At 41.5% G+C, this 21,771-nt stretch overlaps 1 protein-coding gene across 1 annotated transcript; it reads left to right on the top strand.

Annotated features, from left to right (window-relative positions):
- Positions 1 to 5,898: 5,898 nt before the first annotated feature.
- LMOD3 (leiomodin 3) lies at positions 5,899 to 19,620 on the top strand. Its single transcript, XM_045493494.1, has 4 exons — positions 5,899 to 6,007; positions 6,466 to 6,789; positions 9,908 to 11,314; positions 19,236 to 19,620. Exons 2-4 carry the CDS (start codon positions 6,496 to 6,498, stop codon positions 19,260 to 19,262), a joined length of 1,728 nt encoding a protein of 575 aa, XP_045349450.1. The 5' UTR covers positions 5,899 to 6,007; positions 6,466 to 6,495; the 3' UTR covers positions 19,263 to 19,620.
- Positions 19,621 to 21,771: the final 2,151 nt, after the last annotated feature.

Raw genomic sequence — 21,771 nt, 5'->3', positions numbered from 1 at the left:
GAAAAGACAAATACCTTCTCAGTCGAGAGATTCACAATTCCCATTAGGGAACAACTTTGGGGCTAAGTAATCTCTCTAGCTTTCTTTAACCCAGCCTTCTCCAGACCAATTTGATCCAGGAAACCTTACAAAGTCAACATTCTGAATAAGTGTTTGGGTTGATGATGATAGCACTGCCGTTGATGGTTATATGACTTGGACCGGTGGTCGCCATTTTTAAGTTGCACCAACAAGCAGAACAATTGCTGTCTGTGCTGTGTGACTGCAGTCTACCATGAGATGTCACTTCTGCGGGACTGAATAAGGAAGTAACAGAGTACCAGAGGACACTGCTTAAGAGCCCCGAGTTGAGAGGCAGTCAGTCTTTAGCTCAAGTGCCTATGCCTCGGTTTCAATATTCGTAAAATGAGATTCACAAAAGTATCCATCTTGCAGTATTAGTAGGAATCATGTCCTCACACCCTTCAGAGATAGAATTAAGTCATCACTGAAATTAAACCGAAATCTGATGAATTTAATTTCACAATTTTGAGATGGCTTATAAAAACAATTAAGATAAAATAGTAAATACCCTCCCGTCACTTGAGCAACTCTGGGGACTGGTAAAAAGCAAGGCAGGCTGGGTATTTTGGCCGTAGAGAAACAAGGGCCTCCCGAATCTGAGTCCATCCTGAGGCAATGCAACCGTGGGTCAGGGCAATTTGAGGAGAGAGCCAGCCATTTATTTCGCACTCGCAAAATCTTCGGGCAATTTGCAGCCAGCGAGCAGAATGTTGGCGATCCAGATGAAATTGCACAAGAGAATAGCATGCCACAAACAGGACAGAACTGATTTATTTAGTAACATTTGGAAACTATTTATAGAAGTCAGGTTCATTGACACCTAGGGCCTGGGGCTGTGGGAGGATGCGCCTTATCCACGGTATTCCCCATCCCCAATGAATGTGGGATGGAAAAATAAATGGATCAGAGGAAGTGCTTCCTCTTACCATCAGGACTTTTCATAAATGTAGCCAGCTTTACATCTTTCTTTTTTTTTTTTTAATTTTTTAATATTTTCATTTATTTTTGAGAGAGGGAGAGAGAGTAAGAGAGCAAGCACAAACAGGGGAAGGACAGAGAGAGAGAGGGAGACACAGAATCCGAAGCAGGCTCCAGGCTCTGAGCTGTCAGCACAGAGCCATGCGGGGCTCGAACCCACAAACAGTGAGATCCATTGTCAGACACTTAACTAAGCCACCCCGACACCCCTACATCTTTCTTTTACATGTATTCTGTATACTGTTTGGAAAGAATAAAACTGAAAGCCATTTATTTCTCAGTCTTGAACAATATTTCTTAGGGATTGGGCACTTTCTAGGCAGAAAAAAAATCCATACAATTTATTTGTGAAAATGTAATCATAACTAATGTTAAGTGTTTACCACGGATTGTGTCTTTCAGGTTTTTCAAAAATCCTAAAGTAGGTACCTTATATTATCCCACGTTTACAGATGAAATAACTGAAGCACAGTGGCCCCTGGGTGGCTCAGTTGGTTAAGCATCCAACTTCCGCTCAGGTCATGATCTCATGGCTCGTGAGTTCGAGCTCCGCATCGGGCTCTGTGCTGACAGCTCGGAGCCTGGATCCTGCTTCACATTCTGTGTCTCCCTCTCTCTCTGCCCCTCCCCCACTTGTGTGTGCGTGCGCGCTCTCTCTCTACAATAAATAAAAAACATTAAAAAAAAGAGAGAGAAAAAAAACAAGCATAGAGCCGACATGACTAGTGTAAGTGAGGAAAAAAATATTTTCTTCCTACCTTCAAGGTTCTCCAGCTACAACCTTGTAAACTGACAAAAGACAGATTAACAAAAGAAAAGCATACAAATGTACTGAATATAAGTTTTACATGACGAGCCTACAAACGGAAATGAAGACCCCAAGAAACATTAAACCTGAGTGATTTTATGTTAAGTTTAATGAAGAGTAGAAAATGAGGGAAAAACATCACCCGAGCAAAGGATATGAGCTCAAGGTAGTAAACTGGGGGAAATCTAGCAAGTCTTGTCAGTTTGGATTCCTCTTGGAGTCCTTCTGTCTTCTGAGAGAAGGGTGCTCCTTCCCTTTGGGTAAAGGGAGATCACCTCTCATGGGAGGGACTTCTGACCTGTTGGGGGCAGGGAGGAGGTCAGAGAGTCCCTCCTACCCCTGCCTTTTCGCAAGCACCTTCAGGTTAAACTATTCCATATTCCCAAGTGCTGTATTTTGGGGTAGTGCATTGTGAACTTCATCGAATGCAGTTCCTTAAGCTCTCGGAGCCTGATCTGTGAAATGGGTGGCTTGCAGTAGCACCGTGATTCCCAGGCTTATTGACACATCACATTCACCTGGAGAGCTTTCAAAAAAAAAATACAGTTTCCTGAACCCAAACCAGAGAAGTCTGAATCAGTAGCTTCTCTGCGGGCCACAGGGCGTCAGTGCAGTTAATAACCTCTGCCAGAGATTCTGATCTCCGATGCCCTACCTGACGATAAAACTGAGTTGTGGCACAGCTGGCTGCTCGCTTTTGGTATGGTGGTTGGATTCTGATGTGAGAAGCTGCTGAGGTGGCAGCCGGGCCACATCATTAAGAGAAAGCATGGCTAAATCATCTGTGTGTCAAATGAGGCTAATTGCACCAGCGAAACCCTCTCAGTCAGCACGTGCGTAAAATGCACACTGGAAGCAGCTGGGAAAGATGTACTCACTTCCTAAAGTCATTCAGCGAGACTGAAGGTAGCTGAAACAGTACCCTTGACAGCAGTTCCTAAATCTGCTTTTGATCATCAAAAACGTTCGGTCACCAGAACGGAATTTCCATCTGAGAGCTTATAAGCCACAATTTCAGATCGTTTTCCTTGGGAGAGCTTTATATTTACATGCAGATGGTGTTTTTCTACTTTCCTTATACACAATCCCATCTAAAAGCCCTTTGCTTTCTGTAAAAGCAACAAGATGTTTTAAAGCCCTTTTGTTGATTGCCGTTAATATAATGGTTTCTGTCACGGAAATGGTTTATAAAATGGATTAAACTTGTAATTGCCTTTGTTTTGCTTTAAATGTTTCTGTGGTGATCCATGAAAGGTGAGACTAGTAATATTTAACACTTGTTGAGGGCTTGGTCTGTACCATGGACAATCCTACTTAATTTATGTATCCGTATTTAATCTCATTTGTTTCTCTCAATAATTGCATATGGTAACTATTTTCAGATCCTTTTCTTAATGTTTATTTATTTATTTTGAGAGAGACAGAGAGTGACAGCACATAAGCGAGCAGAAGGGAAGAGCAGAGAGAGAGAGAGAGGAGAGAGAGAATCCCAAGCAGGCTCTGTGCCATCAGCTTAGAGCCCCATGCTGGGCTTGATCTCATGGACCGCGAGATCATGACCTGAGCCAAAAGCAAGAGTTGGAACTCAACCAACTGAGCCACCCAGATGCCCCTCAGATCCTTTTTATATGATGAGGCAATTGGGCTAAGTTGTCCAAGAGCACATCGTTACTAAAGAGTTCAGCTGGAATGTGAATCCAGCAGGCTGTTGCCAGATCTTCCCCTCTCATATTTAGACCAGTATTCCCCAAAGTATGCATTTTAGAAAGTTATTTGCACAGGATATTAATAAATGATTCTTGGGGTGGTAGCATGAATTAGGTTGGGAAATACTGGGTTAAACAAATTGGTTTATTTTGTGTGTGATTTCTCCGAGGCTTTAAAAACTCGCGTGCTGTACAAATCTCTAAAAGGCAAAAGCAGAATTTCACATTTCCCAAACTTCCTTGAACACAAAACTCTTCTGGGTCAAGTGTCTTTAGACCACTGTGAAACTAAATCTATGAAATAATGGTTTGCAAATCAGTTATGTGGAAGCTGGTCTACTTCCCTGCCCACTTAAGCTAAATGTATTGGTCCCTTTTATGGGGATGATGGGAAGACCTGCAGGCAAGAGGCCAACAGTGTGTTGCCACTATGTGCCTGTGTTCTTGACTTTACAAGTGATCATTCCAGTAAATTGGTAATACCTTTCTTGGGAGTAATATAGCCACGTCTATGAAAAGCTTCTCAACCTTGGGGGTTTCAAAATAAATCCCTGGGATGGGAAGAAAACATTAGAACATCCATTTAAAACCTCTCATGTTTGCCTTTTGTGCATATGTTTTGTTAAATAGTTGTATATGTGTGTGTGTATGTGTATATATGTATATGTCTGTGTATGTATATTATATACATGAAACATGCCAAAAATCAAGATTTAGAAATATGATAAATATATATATTTATATTTAAGAATATTTAATCAGGGGTGCCTGGGTGGCTCAGTCGGTTGAGCGTCCGACTGCAGCTTAGGTCATAATCTCGCGGTCCGTGGTTTCGAGCCCTGCGTCGGGCTCTGTGCTGACTGCTCAGAGCCTGGAGCCTGTTTCGGATTCTGTGTCTCCCTCTCTCTCTGACCCTCCCCCTTTCGTACTCTGTCTCTCTCTGTCTCAAAAATAAATAAACGTTAAAAAAATTTTTTTTTTAAAAAAGAGGTTAGAGTGGGAGAGAGCCAAAGCATAAGAGACTCTGTGTGTGTCTCTCTCTCTGCTCCTCCCCTGCTTGTGCTCACTCTCTCTCAAAAATAAATAAATAAACTTGAAAAAGAAAACAGCCCAAATATTCGACAGGTGGGGATAGGTTACATAAAGTATGGTATATCCATATAAAAAGTCTTAACAGACTGCTATTCAAAATTATGGTGGCATGTAGGTGGTTCAGTCAGTTGAGCATCTGAGTCTTGATTTCGTCTCCGGTCATGATCCCAGGGTCGTGGGATTGAGCCTCCTGTTGGGCATGGAGCCTGCTTAAGATTCTCTCCCTCTGGCCCTCTCTCCCACTCCCATACACTAAATACATAAATAGATAAATAAAGTAGTAATAGTAGTAGAAAAAATCCTATGGAAGAAATCCTGATTTTGTAGGTTAAAAAAAAAAAGATGACAAAAGATTATTTAGTTCATATGCCTGGAAGAAAGGAGTAGGATGATGAACCAAAATGTTAATAGTGGTAGCTTTTAGTGATGCCCTAAGGGGAAAATTTTATTTTCTTTATACTTCCCTGTGTCATCTTAACTTTTGTACAATAAATGCACAAATAAGCAACAAATAAGCATTAAAATAAGCATTAAATGCTTGACTAAGGATTCCATTCATAAAGTCCCAAAGTTGGTGATTATAGAAGGGTATACAGTAGCAAAGTCTTTCCTAGCCCTGTCTCCCAGACAAGGAGCTCCTCTCTCCAAAAGTATGGAGGGTAATGGTTTCTTGTGTATCTTTCCAAGGATCTGTTATGGTGATAAAATGTGTATGTATGCATACTTTTTTTTTTTTTACCCTTTATCATACAAATAACAGTATACAAAAGTTCTGTACTTTGCTATATTAAGTAAGTCTGTGCACCTGTCACTTCACCCACATCTACAGTCTATCTGTAGGATACAATTCCCAAGAGTGGAATTGCCGAGTCAAAAAAAATGTGCATTTGTCATTTGGGTAACTATTGCCGTTTTGCCCTCTGAGATTTAAAAACAAAAAATCGTTTCATCGTTTCTTCCAGTACTGGAATGGTTTGGGTGTTGTTTTTGTTTTTTGTTTGCTTTGCTTTGTCTTTCATTTGTGATCCACTTTAATTTATCCCGGCTTGATGGATACTTAACAAGAAAAACAAATCATGTAAAATATTAAACTCCTCACTTAGAGGTGGAAATTCAAGTGCTGGTTGCCCCCATCTGTTTGATCACAGGATCTAGATGCAAACAAGGACAGCTTGCGAAGGTTCAGCTTACGCAGGGAAGGAGTGACACAGCCAGACCTCTTCTCTGCTGTGTGCAGGGTTGCATCCAGAGTCACACTGTAGCGAAGAGGGAAACCCTGAGAGCTCCCGTTCCACCTTCAAGTGAACTTTTCACTTCAACAGAACTCAAGTCGGTGGTTGGATCTTCCTTCCAAAATACTGTAAGTTGCTTTCATCCTCTAAATACAAAGAAGCGGTCTCCCCCTGTGGGGTTGGGGTATGTGTTTATGGGCTGGCGTGCGTTTGGGTATGACCGTGTAAGAGCACACGGGAAGAGCGCTAATTTGATTCCTGTAGAGGTTGTCTAGACCGGTTACTCACTGGCAAACCTAAGCAGCTGCACTGAAATGTCAGATGGATTTGCACAGCTGACTCAAGTTGCCAAAATGAGAGCGGCAGAGTAGTTCCATAAACTGACCCTATCCAGTCAAGCCCTGCTTAATATAGATACGGCATAAGCTTAGCTCCAGTCACCCCTAGCTGCTCAGCACACGCTGCTGGGATTCTCAGGGGGGAAAAACATCTCTCAAAGCAGCGTTAACCTGGATTGCTTGTTCACTGGGGGAACTCCTTGAGAGTCGATGATTTTGAGAGTCTTTGGTTATTTTTCCTTCTCTAGTAACACAGAGAAATATCGAGAAAAACAATCATGTCAGAACACAGCAGGAATTCAGATCAAGAGGAACTGTTTGATGAGGAGATTGATGAAGATGAAATCTTGGCCAACTTATCCCCTGAAGAGCTAAAGAAACTGCAGTCGGAAATGGAAGTCATGGCCCCTGACCCCAGGCTTCCTGTGGGAATGATTCAGAAGGATCAGACCGACAAGCCACCCACGGGAAACTTTGACCATAAATCTCTTATGGATTATATGTATTGGCAAAAGGCATCGAGACGCATGCTGGAAGACGAACGTGTCCCTGTCACCTTTGTGCCATCCCAGGTAACCAGGGATTTGTGTACAACAGAGAAACGGCTGCCTGGGCCTGAGCAACAGGTGTCCGTGTTGCGACTGTCATTTCTCAAGACTCCATGGTTTTCTCTTGTTGTGTTGCCTCTTCTAGGTTAAATCCATAATGTTTAATCAGATGCCAGATTGAAACTTCCTGAAACACTTACATGGTAGAATTGGGAAGAAAAAGTGGTAATTGCTTGTCAATGTCTCTTTTTTTTTTTTAAATTACTATGGGGTTCACCGTGTAGGAAAGCCTGTATTCTGCAGACATGATACTTAATGAATTAACTCATAACCCAGAAGCATTTGTCCTTGACTCCTTTTTTTTTTTTTTTTTTTTTTTTTTTGGCTCACAAGCTGTTTTAAGAAGCTGATGAAAACTCTGTACCCCTTCTTCTGCATATGCATCCATATACAGTATTTCACGTACAACGGCCAAGGTCTTAAACCCCTCTGAAGACCCACCACACAACTTACAGTTAACCAAGTTAAATAACTAAAAATTCAATATTAACACAGCTTATTGGCTATCAGTAATAAGTTTAGAGACTGATAGCTATGAAAGAGTTGTTTTAAGGATGGTTCTTTCTTAAATATGTTTTTTATATGAAAACTAGAATTTATGGTTGAATCTATGAGACGATTGTATATTAGCATACTTTTTTAAATGTTCCACTTACAAATGACATAGAAAGAAGAAGACAGAGATCTCCAAAGGTAAAGTCTCTTTTGGTTATGCCTGCTGATATAGATATCTTGTCTCATTGCTCTTATGTAGGCTGTAATTAAGGAAAGTTATGAACTATCTTCATGGTTAGGAGAGTTTAAACATGTACTAAACTTAAGAAAATAAATTGCTTGCTTGATCAGATTCCAGTTTCAGGTATAATCTCCAGATATTTTACAACTGGACTAGAAGACAATTCTATATGAATGTGAATTTCAGAAAAAGAAAAATAATTGAGTACTTTGAACACTTTGTTCCCTTGGTATAATTTAAACAGCTTGATGATTGGCTCCCCCTCCTGGGACAGATGAGAAATGCAGTGGTGAAGGCTTTAGGTGGTTTTAGGATAACTGTTGTCAGTTGCAACTTCCAACCTACAGTGTTAGAAGCGATAAGAAAGTTACTGCTTGAAAATGCTATATGAGCTTTTGAAATGACACCAACGAGTTACACATGTGGTATAGGAAAGCACCCTGATTGTTGGGCAAGAATCTAATAAACATTATTGATTAAAGGCTGCCATTTTCTTTTCTACATTAAGCAATTGTTGCTAAATATCTAAATAATCCTGTCCTCTTTTGTAGCTGGCTCTGTCTCTAGATACTTTGTTTCAAAAGAAACTGACTAACAAGCCTGTCCTTGGAGTAGCCAGGGCAGTTACAGAGCTGAGACCAAAAAAGAAAAAAACAAAAACAAAAACCAAAAAACCCAAGTCTAGGTCTTTGATATATTTCAAAATACCAAGGTGCTCTCATTTTCCCCACAATATGTTACATTTTCAGGATAAGTATCGTGATGTACACATTATATTAGGTTAGCAAGAATTTAAGGAATGCAAATTTTGTTGAAGGCAATAAGTAAATTATTCTGTAACCCGGGACTATGAGTACAAAAATGCCTATTCAGCTATATATAAAACCAAGAGTTCAATGTATTGAAAGATAAGCCTGTGAGGTTTTCTCACAGCAAATCATTTTTGGGTCACTTCCAGAATTGAATACCATTTGAAAAAACAATACAGAATCTGAAAACAAAATTAGGTTTCAGTTTAATATATGTGATGAGAGGGGCGCCTGGGTGGCGCAGTCGGTTAGGCGTCCGACTTCAGCCAGGTCGCGATCTCGCGGTCCGTGAGTTCGAGCCCCGCGTCAGGCTCTGGGCTGATGGCTCAGAGCCTGGAGCCTGTTTCCGATTCTGTGTCTCCCTCTCTCTCTGCCCCTCCCCCGTTCATGCTCTGTCTCTCTCTGTCCCAAAAATAAATAAACGCTGAAAAAAAAAAAAAAAATTTAAAAAAAAAAAAAAGAAAAAAAAAAAAATATATGTGATGAGATAAACACAACCGAAAAAAAATGTGTTTGTATGTGTAGTATGGCTATAAAAATTCATCTTTATTTAGGTTATATTTGCTTACAAAATGAGTATGCATATTTTGTTTTAAAAAGGAAACCACTCAAACACTTGAGAATTATAGAATGTAAAAAGTAAAAATCCCCCAAATGCTTCCCTTCCCCAGTTATCTTTTTTTTAATTTTTTTAAATGTTTATTTATTTTTGAGAGAGACAGAGACAGAGTGTGAGTTGGGGAGGGGCAGAGAGAAAGGGAGACAGAGTCCGGAGCAGGCTCCAGGCTCTGAGCTGTCAGCACAGAGCTTAACGCAGGGCTTGAACTCACAAACCACGAGATCATGACCTGAGCCAAAGTTGGATGCTTAACCAACTGAGACACCCATGTGTCCCTTCCCCAGTTATCTTTTTCTTTTTCTTTTTTTTTTTTTTTTTAAGATTTTATTGTTTGGGGCACCTGGGTGGCTCAACTGGTTAGGTGTCCGACATTAGCTCAGGTCATGATCTCACGGGTCGTGGGTTCCAGCCCCACATTAGGCTCTGTGCAGATAGCTCAGAGCCTGGAGCCTACTTCAGATTCTGTGTCTCCCTCTCTCTCTGCCCCTCCCCTGCTAGTGCTCTGTCTTTCTTTTTCAAAAATAAAATAAAAACATTAAAAAAATATTTTATTGTTTAAGTAATCTCTACATCCAATGTGGGGCTCGAACTCACAACTCTGAGGTCAGGAGTCCTGTACCCCCCCCTTGATGAACCAGCCAGGTGCTCTTCCCTTCCCAGTTAGCTCTCTTTCTACGAGATAACTACTAATTTGGTAAACATTACAAGAGACTTTTTTCCCCAATATTTTATAAACTTGATATGTTGTATATGTGTTTATATACGTATACACATACAAACGGAATGCTATACATACAGTTCCTTTGTTTTTTTTTCCCCGACTTCATAATAAACCTTTTTCTTATTTCTAGTAGCTACTGCTCTGCTTCATATCTCTCCACTGCCCTGTGTTCTAACCCTGCTCAAACTCTCTTTTAGGTGGGCACTCAAGAGCAGCATGAAGAAAGAGGCACAGGTAATAGACACGTGTCCCACTATTTAAAAGAAAAGCTCAACAATGAAATCACAGCCAATAAAAGAGAATCGAAAGGCAGCGACAATGTCCAAGAACCAGATGAGGAGGATGGTGAAGAAGATGAAGGAGATGAAGATGATGAAGATGATGAGGAGGATGAGGAGGATGAGGAGGATGAGGATGAAGATGATGAGGATGGAGATGGCAGGGAAGATAAAAAGTGGCAAAGAGGAGAGGAAGGTGAGGGAAAGGAGCAAATCAGAAACGGCGAGAGCAGCTCCCCACAAGTAGCTAAGAAAGCATTCGAAGAACAGAAAGACAGGCCAGAGGTCCAAGAAAAGAGCGAGAAGAAAATATCAAAACTAGATCCTAAGAAGTTAGCTCTAGACACCAGTTTTTTAAAGGTAAGTGCAAGGCCTTCAGGAAACCAGACGGACCTGGATGGGAGCTTGAGGAGAGTTAGACAGAATGATCCCGATATGAAGGAGCTCAATTTGAACAACATTGAAAACATCCCCAAGGAAATGTTACTGGACTTTGTCAACGCAATGAAGAAAAACAAACACGTCAAAACCTTCAGTTTAGCAAACGTGGGCGCCGATGAGAACATCGCGTTTGCCTTGGCTAACATGTTGCGGGAAAATAGGAGTATCACCACTCTCAACATCGAGTCCAACTTCATCACAGGTAAAGGAATTGTGGCCATCATGAGGTGTCTCCAGTTCAACGAGACGCTCACTGAACTTCGGTTTCACAATCAAAGGCACATGCTGGGCCACCATGCCGAGATGGAAATATCCAGACTGTTGAAGGCCAACACCACCCTCCTGAAGATGGGCTACCATTTTGAGCTCCCGGGCCCCAGAATGGTGGTAACCAACCTGCTCACCAGGAATCAGGATAAACAAAGGCAGAAAAGACAAGAGGAACAAAGACAACAGCAACTGAAAGAGCAGAGGAAGTTGATAGCCATGCTGGAGAACGGGTTGGGGCTACCTCCTGGAATGTGGGAGCGGTTGGGAGGACCCATGCCGGATGCCAGGATGCAGGAGTTCCTCCAACCTCCTCCTCAGCCTCCCAACCCCCAGGCAGTCCCCTTCAGTCGGCAGAACGAAATGATGAAGAAGCCATCACAGCCTCCGAAGTACAGGACGGACCCTGACTCCTTCCGGGTGGTGAAGCTGAAGAGAATCCAGCGCAAATCTCGGATGCCAGAGGCCAGAGAACCCCCCGAGAAAACCAACCTCAAAGACGTCATCAGAACACTGAAGCCAGTGCCGAGAAATAGGCCGCCCCCGTTGGTGGAAATCACTCCCAGAGATCAGCTCTTGAATGACATTCGTCACAGCAATGTCGCCTACCTTAAACCCGTAAGTAGAGGGAAAGAGGAATGGGGAGCAAGCACCAGCCAGTGTATCCCACCTCTATTCCCTGCTCGTTTTTGTTTTTGTTTTTAATGTTTGTTTATTTTTGAGAGAGAGAGTGTGAGTAGGGGAGGGGAGGGGCAGGGAGAGAGGGAGACGCAGAATCCGAAGCAGGCTCCAGGCTCTGAGCTGCCAGCACATAGCCCAATGTGGGGCTCGAACTCATGAAACATGAGATCATGACCTGAGCCAAAGTCAAACACTTAACCAACTGAGCCACCCAGGCGCCCCTCCCTGCTTGTTTTAATGCGAGGACATTCTCATAAGTGTGACTAACTGGAAGAAGCCCATCAACATTACCAGGGGACCTAAATTACTAGTTGTCCTCTTGGGCATACATACACCTGTACACCTTAGTAATAATAATACTAACAGCTAACATTTATTAGGTACTTACTATGGGCCAGATTGATGATATGAATTATCTTATAGGGCTAGCAACCCTATATGGTGTTATTAGTCTCCACACGTTATTAAAAAGAAACTGAGGCTTAGAGAAGTTAAATACCAAGTATTGGAGATACAGGTAGAAAGTGGTAGAATTGACTTGGACACTCAGTTCCAAGTTGAGGATCAAGATTTTATTTGCCCCAGCCATAAAGTGGACCTTCAGAGATCTTGAGGAACCTGTTGCAGGAATAAGTAAGAATGAAGCCTAAATCAGGCCCCTTATTTGTAAATAACTGAGGGCTTCCAAACTGTTTAAAGATAGTTGGTACTTTTTTAGTAGACGAAGAGAGACTACGTACAATTGCATTCATATATTCTTCACTATTTAGACAGCCAGACAAATGGCAAACTTCAAGTTAGTGTCTCCATGAATTAATGGAGTTTTAACTACTATTTCTGTTTTAATATTTACAATGATTCACTATTGCTGCTGCTGATACATGAAAGTATTTTATTCCTTGCAGGTTAAGTTGAGGAAATGATAGCATTTATGGAATCTGAAAGGTGTGTGTCCCAAGGTCACAGGTAGCTGATAATTAACTGTATTATTTTAAAATTTTTCTTTTTTTTAAACGTTTGTTTATTTTTGAAGGAAAGAGGCAGAGTGTGGGTGGGGGAGGGGCAGAGAGAGAGGAAGACACAGAATCAGAAATGCGCTCCAGGCTCTGAGCTGTCAGCGCAGAGCCCAACATGGGGCTCGAACTCACAAACCGTGAGATCGTGACGTGAACTTAAGTCGCTCGCTTCACCGACTGAGCCACCCAGGTGCCCCAGTTTTAAATCCTAGTGTGTAATTCAGCCAGACTAGTCTGTACATGATTTCATCAGAGGGAGCCTCAATTTTTTCAAGATGTGTTCTACATATGTATGTTCCTTATTCCCATCTGCTAGTAATGCAGAATTGACAACATTCCATTCCTCCAAATCAAAGATGACTTTCCTGTGTGTGGTAGGATTCTGGTTCTTCCTAGGGCAGAAGCCAGGGTGAGAACACTAGAGGTCCCATGAGGTCAGGCAAGAGTTCTTTGCCTGCCCTTGGGTACTACATCAAGACTTGTTGCACCTGCTCGTCTCCCCGGCAGCCAGACCTCTGTAGGGGGTGGATTGGACTGTTGTTTTGAGAGAAACTAGCTCTGTTACTGTGCAACCAATCATTGGTAAAGCATCTGGGAGCTGCCTGGGAGGCTGTACCATCAGAAAATAACAGTCTAAAAAGAGTGAAGGGAAGTCTTTTTACAATCTACATTAGAGGTGGCCTGTGGATTCAGAGTGGAAGAGATAAACAAGTTCAGATGATCATCTGACCCAATTCCCTGCCTTCCCAGGGAGTGTTGTAGTGAGCAAGTCTGCTTTTCCTAGAGTCTGTCTCATTGTACCCATTCACTTATTCATTAATGCTACACATATTTCCATAGTACTTTTTACATGTCAGGCACCATCCGAGGGGTCAGGAATACTGGGGTGAATAAGACAGGTGCAGTCTTGGCCTCATGGAGCTTAGGGTCTTGGTTTTGTAATTTCCATAGTCAGGACACTCTGCCTTTTGGTCAGCTGAAAGCAATTCAACTCTGAGTTCAGATTCCAGAACAGAGGGCAATAAAATAAATTCCCAAGGATACTTATAAAAGTGCAACGCCCTGCTAAGTACTACATTTTCCCCTTTTTGATCAATTCTAGGAGGTTACCAGTTTTAAGCTGTGTTTTGTTTTTACGGTCCACTGAGAAGGAAACATGCTTCAAAGTAAACTCTGGCGTGATTTTTGAATGATGCCCTTGCACATTGGCCTCTGCTTTGAAATGTCTTTTATCTGCTCCAACAGATTGGCAATTCCGCCTGCTTTCCGCTGCCTGGTTTGGCCAGCAATAGGTATCTCTTTGCATGTATTTAAGATACAGAATGTCACGCAACTTCATCCACGTAGTCCTGGAAAATGCTCTGCAGAAATGTGAAAATGCATCATTCCACTGACAAACCTTCACTCCACTAATGTCCCTTTGCTCCCCACTGATCAAATTTTGCGCTTTGCTACATGCACGATAAATCTCTGCTTTCATGATGAATCATAGCGTGATCTTAAAAGCTATTGTTGTTATTTTGAAATCATTTTAGGCTTGCGGAAGTTCAAACATAGTGCAAAGAACTGGTACATACCCATCACATTTTGTCAACTTTGACATTCTTCAAAAGCTACTCTATTTATTAAGTTTCATTTAGGTAATCTACACCCAATGTGGGGCTAGGGCCCATGACCTCAAGATCAAGAGTTGCTTGCTATCCCCACTGAGCCAGCCAAGCACGCCCAAACAGTCTTTTGTTTAGACTAGGCTCCCCACCCAGTGTGGGGCTTGAACTCGCGACCCAGAGATCAAGAGTCGCATGCTCTGCTAACCCAGCCAGCCCGTGTAGTTAATGGAAGCGCTAATAGGGTTCAAGGCCATGGTGTGTTCGTGCTTGTATGTGCAACCAGCTATTGTAATACATCATGGCATGAAAGATGCTTTCTGGTCTGGGGACTGTGGAAATGTCACTGAAAACGCCCCTGGTGATGGTATCACAAAATCTGAGCAGAAAGGGATCTTTTTAGCCAGCCAAAGGAGACGTCACAGCATTCATTTTGGAGAGCTTAAACTAAAGGTTTTTAGGTTTTTCTCCCCACGCTTGCGCTGGTAGATAGAGATGCCCTCCAAACCCCTGGGTTTTCAAATAGGAGGTTAAGATGAAAGAATAATTTTGAAATGTGATTTTTTTCCCTGTGTTCCTCACTGGAATCTTGAGTGTCCAAAAGCATATGTACAAATTATTTAGTATTATTATTTAGGAAACTTGAAAGGGAAAAACAAGACTAACTCTTTTCCTCTTGTGGACTTGGAAATCCTCTTTTTGCATTTGCCAGAGGAGATCTCATCAAGTAGTCAGTTTGTATTTTTTAATTGTATTTTTTCATTTCCAATGCCTATTCTGTCCCCATGCTTGCTTCTGGCGTGGGAACTTTGAAATGAAGTTGCTAGCAAAGAATAAAAGAAAACCTGTACACTTGCTCGGCTTAAATGCTACCTCCTCCAAGAAGCCGCCCATTTAATTCAGCTTAAGAGGAATGTATGTATTCTGTGGGCCAGGGATGGAGAACTGACAGATTGCCAGCCAAGCCTCCAGGCCTATATTGTTTGGCTTGAGTATTGTTGTACATACCACGTAATAACATCGAGACACCTGGCACCCCTGGAAACATCAGATCTGGCCACAGTGGGCTCGCATTTGGATGTACTAATCAGGTGGATCTGGGATTGGCTTCTCCCTTGAGATAGATGATGGACTCTTGAGTCTTTCTGTCTCCACCATGCCCTACCGCCTAATACCTGGCCTGTTCCACTCATTTGCATGACTTAGTTGGCTCCAGGAGAGTTTTTTAGGTTCTTCTCTTCTTGTTTTTAGCTGTGCTTTTAAACTCTCTGTCTTGTCTAGCAAAGTGAATTTATTCGATAATCACTAATTCCTTTCCCTATAAGTTAATAACTAGTCAGTGTGATACCAGCCCAAAACAAAGATGTTAGGCTTATACAGGCTTATCCTTCCCTGGCAAATGTATGATTTTTTTTTTTTTCATCTTGAAAATTTTGTGGACCACTCACTGCCTACCATCCCAGATGGGTCTTTGTACTTCTCCCTGAAATAAAATTCCATCTGCGACAACAATTTAATTCACCGAGGCTACATGCATTTATATCTTACACAAGCTTCAGTGCCAATCAGAAAAGGCGTTTTAACATTAACTCAGTTTCACTTTGGGCTCACCTATGTATTTCTGGATGGCTTCCACTCAATTGCCTAAAAACACAGCTAAATTTTTCCTTCGGAAAGACTTCAGTTTAATAATATCCTAAGCAGCCTTGGTTAGCCAAAAGTCTCAATGACGCATTGGCAGTTGTTGTGATTATAAGATGCCACATTATAGACTCTTGAGTCTTTATCTTTATTTCTAGCCATTTCTTCTTTGCCTCATTAACAAGATCTTCTTTCTCTTTAGGATTTCTGGATTCTCTCCTTTCACAATTTTCTCCTTCCTATTTTTATCTTGTCCCTTTGTTTCAATTGTCACATAATCTGGGACACTCCCTGGATCTCTCTTTCCCCTTAGATCACTGGGGTTTTCTTGACTACTTCGTTCAATTTGTCCCCAAGCCAAGCTCTTGTGTTTCTGGTTCCCAGTGTTCCATGCTCTCTTCCTTCTCTCACGCGTTCAGGTCTAAAGCCCCAGCATTATCTTCAACAACTTTTTTCCTGCCTTATTGTTTTTGCTCCTTTAGAGGATATCTCTCTATAGGAAAAAGCTATGTCACGTCTCAAACTCCCCTAGAAAGAGCCTATGCTTACAGAATTACTTAGTCTAAGAGCTGCCATTTCCTAATACCTAGTGTAGAAAAGAATCTATGGTATACAACGTTTCTGAAGTCTGTGATAGTGATTTTAAATTTTAGCATGCATCAGAATCACCTACAAGGCTAAATACGGATTGCTGAGCCCACCTCTAGAATGCCCCATCCCATAGGTTTTAGATGGTGCCTGAGAATTTGCATTTCTGTCAACTTCCTTGGCGATGCCGATGCTACTTTTTTGGACGCCACAATTTGATGGTCACAATTCCGTGACCTCCACGACAAACCACATCTTTTAACAGTTCCCCTACAGGAACTTCCTTCCTTGCCTCTATACCTTCTACTCAAATGACCTTTAATTCTATTTCTATCTGTTGAAATCTATCCCAACAGGCTTGACTCAACTACGACTTCTTACAACAAAAGAAACCAAACAAGTTACCAGTAGTGAATACTTTCCCTTTCTATTTCCATTATCCTTAATCTGCACCTCTCTTACTGAATCTCCCACATTCAGCTTCAGGTTCAGCCCTCTTAAGGGTACAGTGTAGGTCTCCTAGGGGACTGTGAATTCCTCAAACTAGCCTTTCCTTTTCTCTGTCCTGGATACCCACTGAGGTGTTGACTGAGAGGAGGAATTCACATCCACATGCCAAGTTAAATAACCCCTACTGAGATGGATCTTCTCTTCCCCGCCCAGTCTCTGTGAGTGTATGTATGTGTGTGCCTTATGTAATGCTCTCCACACATACTTTTCTTAAACTAGTTTTAACCAGCAAGTAAAGGGGGGAACAGGACCCCTAACAGTACTGCACGCTGATTCTCATGTGTTTGTAAGTTTTTGGTATTTATAACAGCGAGGCTAGCTATCTTTTCCTTTACAGTTTCTGTCTTTTGTGTTCGGCTTAGAAATGGCTTCTTTTGGAGATTACTAAGATACTTGCCCATCTTTTATTCCTGCATTTGTAGTTTTTTTTTAATTTTCTAATGTTTTTTTTTGAGGGAGGGAGAGAGAGCACATGAGCGTGTGGGGGGCGGGGGGAAGAGAGGCAAAGAGAGAGGGAGACACAGATTCTGAAGTGGGCTCCAGGCTCTGAGCTGTCAGGACAGAGCTGACGCAGGGCTTGAACCCATAGACGGCAAGATCATGCCCTGAGTCAAAGTCAGACGCTTAACTGGCTGAGCCACCCAGGTGCCCGTGTAGTTTTTGGTTTTAAAAAAAGATTCCATATTACAGATGAGTTAAAGAGTTAAGTTTTAGAAGTAAATAGAGAGCAAAAAGCCTCCTTTGTTATTTCTTTTCCAAAGAGCTGACCAATGACAGCTAACCAATGACTCATTCTTTTTCACAGTGAATTGCCAACGTGGTCATATTTTAAATATATCAATATGTATCTGGGTTTACTCTGTTGGGCCAGTGCCACATTCTGCTTTTTAAAATATTTTTATTAATTTGGAACCCTCCCATGCATAACATTATATAACATTATGTAAATAATAACATTATGTAAAATGATTTTTTCCATTCAACAATACAAAGAACACACTGTTCTAGTTATTTGTTGCAACTTTGTAGTCGCTTTAAATACTGGGCAGTGCATTTTCTGCTCACTGGTGTTTACTGTCGGTGTCTCCATGGTTGAGCCCTACCAAAGTGCTGTCACAACCGTCGCATCCTGAAAGTCTGACACCAGGAGGGAGAGGGCCAAAGCACACGGAGAACCCCTTGGTTTGAAGGCTGGGCAGGCAGCAGCAACCCATCAGAAGTCTCCCCAGGAGGCAGGATGTTGGGAAATTTCCAGCCAAAGGTCATGGGCAGAGAACTGCCTGTAGGAGGGGCCATAGCAGATGGCCAAGATGGCTCATCACACTGGCAGGTGGACATGGGGAATAGGAGGAGGAACATTCTTAGTCATTATTGTACAAACTCTGAGTGTCCTCTGGAAGGTACATTCATGCGAGGTAAGTCACCCTCCTAAGCTGTGACACCACTTGAAACTGTTTAACAACTTGCCTTATATTTAAGTTGTTCCAAGCAAAACTAAAATAGCAGTCAGACTTTTGCTACTCTTTTGTAATTTTTTTTTTTTTTGCCTCAGGGCTTCTCCCAGTGATGTTTTATTTTTAAAATTTAATTGAGCTTCAAATTAGAAATGCATTTCAAGAAGGAAAGACCAGTTTTTATTATTTTTTATTAAATTTTTTAAAATGTTATTTATTTTTGAGAGAGAGACAGAGACAGAGTGCCAGTGGCGTAGGGGCAGAGAGAGAGGGAGACACAGAATCTGAAGCAGGCTCCAGGCTCCAGGCTGTGAGCTGTCAGCACAGAGCCCGATGCAGGGCTTGAACCTGTGAGCCACAAGATCATGACCTGAGCCAAAGCCGGATGCCTAACTGACTGAGCCATCCAGGCGCCCCAGAAAGACCAGTTTTTAAAAGAATATATGTTTTATACTTTTGTGGTGGTATTTTTTCGTGGTTAAGGCTTGGATACTGATATCAGGCAGATCTCGATTCAAATCCTGCTCTGTCACTTACTAGCTGCGAGGCAAATTGTTTCTCCTCTCTGAGCCTGTTCCCTCTTTACAAGGCTATTGTATGATAGCCTTGCTTTTGAAGTGTTGATCTTGACTACTAGCTTGTATTATATCACTTCATCCTTAAAATAGCCTTGTCCGTTAGACACATACTGTTACTGTCGTTTTACAGTGGAGAAAACTGATGTTGAGCACCACACAGCTAGGAGTGCCAGTATCAGGATTTGAACCAGGCGGATTCCAACATCTGCCCTTTTGTTTTTATAATATGCTTCACCATGTGCTTCAAGCCCTTAGATCAGTCCCTGGTATCAGTAAATGCCCACTGAATGGTGATTGTGGTTGTTACTGTTGTTTTATTATAATGTGAGTGGCTCTCTGGCCCCAATATCTCATCCATTCTGTAACTTTTCAGACACATAGTAATTTTTGTCATTTTTGCTGTAAAACCCTTGAATTTCCAAGATTAATTTTTTTCCCTTTTCTTCAACTACTTCAATCCACAGGTGCAACTGCCAAAAGAGCTGGCATAAGTGGCAACAGAATCATCTAGAAGAGCAAGGATCTGAGATAATGACTCTTGTATCAGAGCTCGGAGACTCTTTGAGCAGCATACTTCTGGAGCCAGGTGGTGGAAGCGGGAACGGGCTGACATCTGATCGGAGCATTTTGTAAAGGCAGAGGCAAAATAGGGGCTGAAAAGGGAGGAGGAGATAAAAAAAAATTACTATTCTGGGACACCATTCTCTATGTCCAATCAGTTTGCGTGACTGAGATAAAAATGCAGTCACGCTTCCAGCAACAGAAGTTTCAAAGAGATTTTTGTTTTCGTAAATGTTTGTTTTGCTTTCTTCTGGAAAATAACAATAAATACTATAGAAGTGTTAAGTATTTCTCCCTCCATCTCCTGCTGTAATTCATTGCATGGTATCTTAAAGGGCACAAATCATGTTTCACTCTCTGGATACGTGAAGGGTGAATTGGGCTCCAGGACCTGCTGATGCTTTGAAATGGAAGAATGGTGAATGAGCTCTTCTCTGGAGAATCATGTGAGGATTTTCAGTCCCCAGCCCTGTTTAGCTTGCTCTCTTGGTCATTCCCCTGGTGGATCGTATTTCAGAAAGGGATGTGTGTGTGTGTGTGTGTGTGTGTGTGTGTGTGTGTGTGTGTTTATCTGTGAGGAGCAGAGCAGTTAAGGCACAGGACATGGAGAAAATAGTGTTTCCAGGGAAAGCAATGGGAAAAACCGTATATGTATACACACACATACATATACATATACATACTCATACACGCATATACTTCCGTTTCCATATATAGAGGGAGAAAGGCAGAGAGCATGTTAGTTTTGTTTTGTTAAAAGTTTTGTATAAATAATTATTGACAAATTTTTAATTTTAGCTAATACATATAAAACATATACATATATACACACACATATATGTGTTTAGTCTATGCATCTAATTTGATCTTGTTGCTCTCCTCAAAAATCTTCTAAAGGAAATTTGCTACAGGGTTAGCTTTTAATTTCTTACTGTATTAGTCAAGGCCCTCCACTGTCTGTTTCCAATTTAGTCATATTTGCCACACATTCTTTATGCTCCTCTTGATAAGACATCCTCATGCACAGCCTATGCCTTTGCTCTTGTTAGCCCTTCTGTAGAACACCTTCAAAACACTTCCCTCCTGCTTTCCATTACAAAAGGCCTGCCCATCTTTAAAGACCAGATCAGGTCATAATCCTCCATAAAAATCTTCCAGACAACTCCAAACCCAGTGTTCTTTCCTCTTTCCAAGTTCCTAGAGCCCTTAATTATCCATTCTAGTCACCAGATGCATAGAATCTGACTTCAAAACATTTTTTTAATGTTTTTTTTTTATTTTTTGAAGGGGTGGGGGGGAGGGGCAGAGAGAGAGGGAGACACAGAACCTGAAGCATGCTCCAGGCTCTGAGCTGTCAGCACAGATCCCCATGCAGGGCTCAAACCCACCAACCATGAGATCGTTACCTGAGCTGACGTCAGACCCTCAAACAACTGAGCCACCCAGGCACCCTTAGAATCTTTTATATAGAAGTGGCGTGAACATTAGAAATTAGAAAACCACACATTGATGCCTTTTCTCTCTTCTTTACCCAAGTGAGTAGTTAGTTGTGCCTGCCTTCTTTCTCCTTTTATATAATCATAGGTGGTACATAACAAGCAAAACAGGCTAGGAGAGAATAGGCCTAATTGGGAAAGTTAAAAAATACATTATTTAGAAGGACAGGCCATGGGAAAGAAATATGGTGTTTACATTTTTTAAAGATAGTTTAGTGTGTGCAAAATATCCACATTTGAATAGCTGTAGTTTCAATCAGGTTTTACAATAGCCTGTGGCTGAGAGGTTTTTTTCTCCAATGTTACTGTTTCGATAAAACATCCTTGCATGCAAAGCAGGTTAAGAAAGGGCTGCTGTAAATAAAACTTTGTGTTTAGCATATTTTACATCAAGAGGCTAAATGCTGTTGGGCAAAGTGCTCTAAACATGTTTAAAAGCTTACTGTTAGTAGTTGAAGCTCTTGAAAGCCCGGTTTGTATAGCCACAGTATTAATGAAGTCAGGGATTTCAACGAGTGCTAATAGTCCTAAAAGAGGTATTTATTCTTAGATGTGCAAAGGGAAAAGAGGATTCAAATTCATAGCTTACTGCTTCAGTGCACAGATTTTGTCAAGAGACAGGTAAAGCAGCTTACTTACACTTTTTCCATCAACCGACTCCTACCCTAAAAATTAGGTGAAGATTTTAACTTCTTCAGTGTCCTCTGGAAGGTATGCACGTAGATAAGTCACCCTTCTAAGATGTAACATCACTTGAAACTTGGTTTTTTCAATTTCTAAAATTTTATTCTTAAATAATCTCTCCACCCAATGTCGGGCTCGAACTCACAACCTTGAGATTAAGAGTGGCATGGTCTACCAACAGAGCCAGCCAGGTACCCCCGGGTTTTATTTTATTTTTTTATTTTATTTTTTTAACGTTTTATTTATTTTTGAGACAGAG

Source organism: Leopardus geoffroyi, chromosome A2, assembly GCF_018350155.1.
Source record: "Leopardus geoffroyi isolate Oge1 chromosome A2, O.geoffroyi_Oge1_pat1.0, whole genome shotgun sequence".
NCBI classification, from domain to species: domain Eukaryota; kingdom Metazoa; phylum Chordata; class Mammalia; order Carnivora; family Felidae; genus Leopardus; species Leopardus geoffroyi.
Note: the sequence above shows the minus strand (reverse complement) of the source record. Positions and strands in the feature narration are given on the sequence as shown.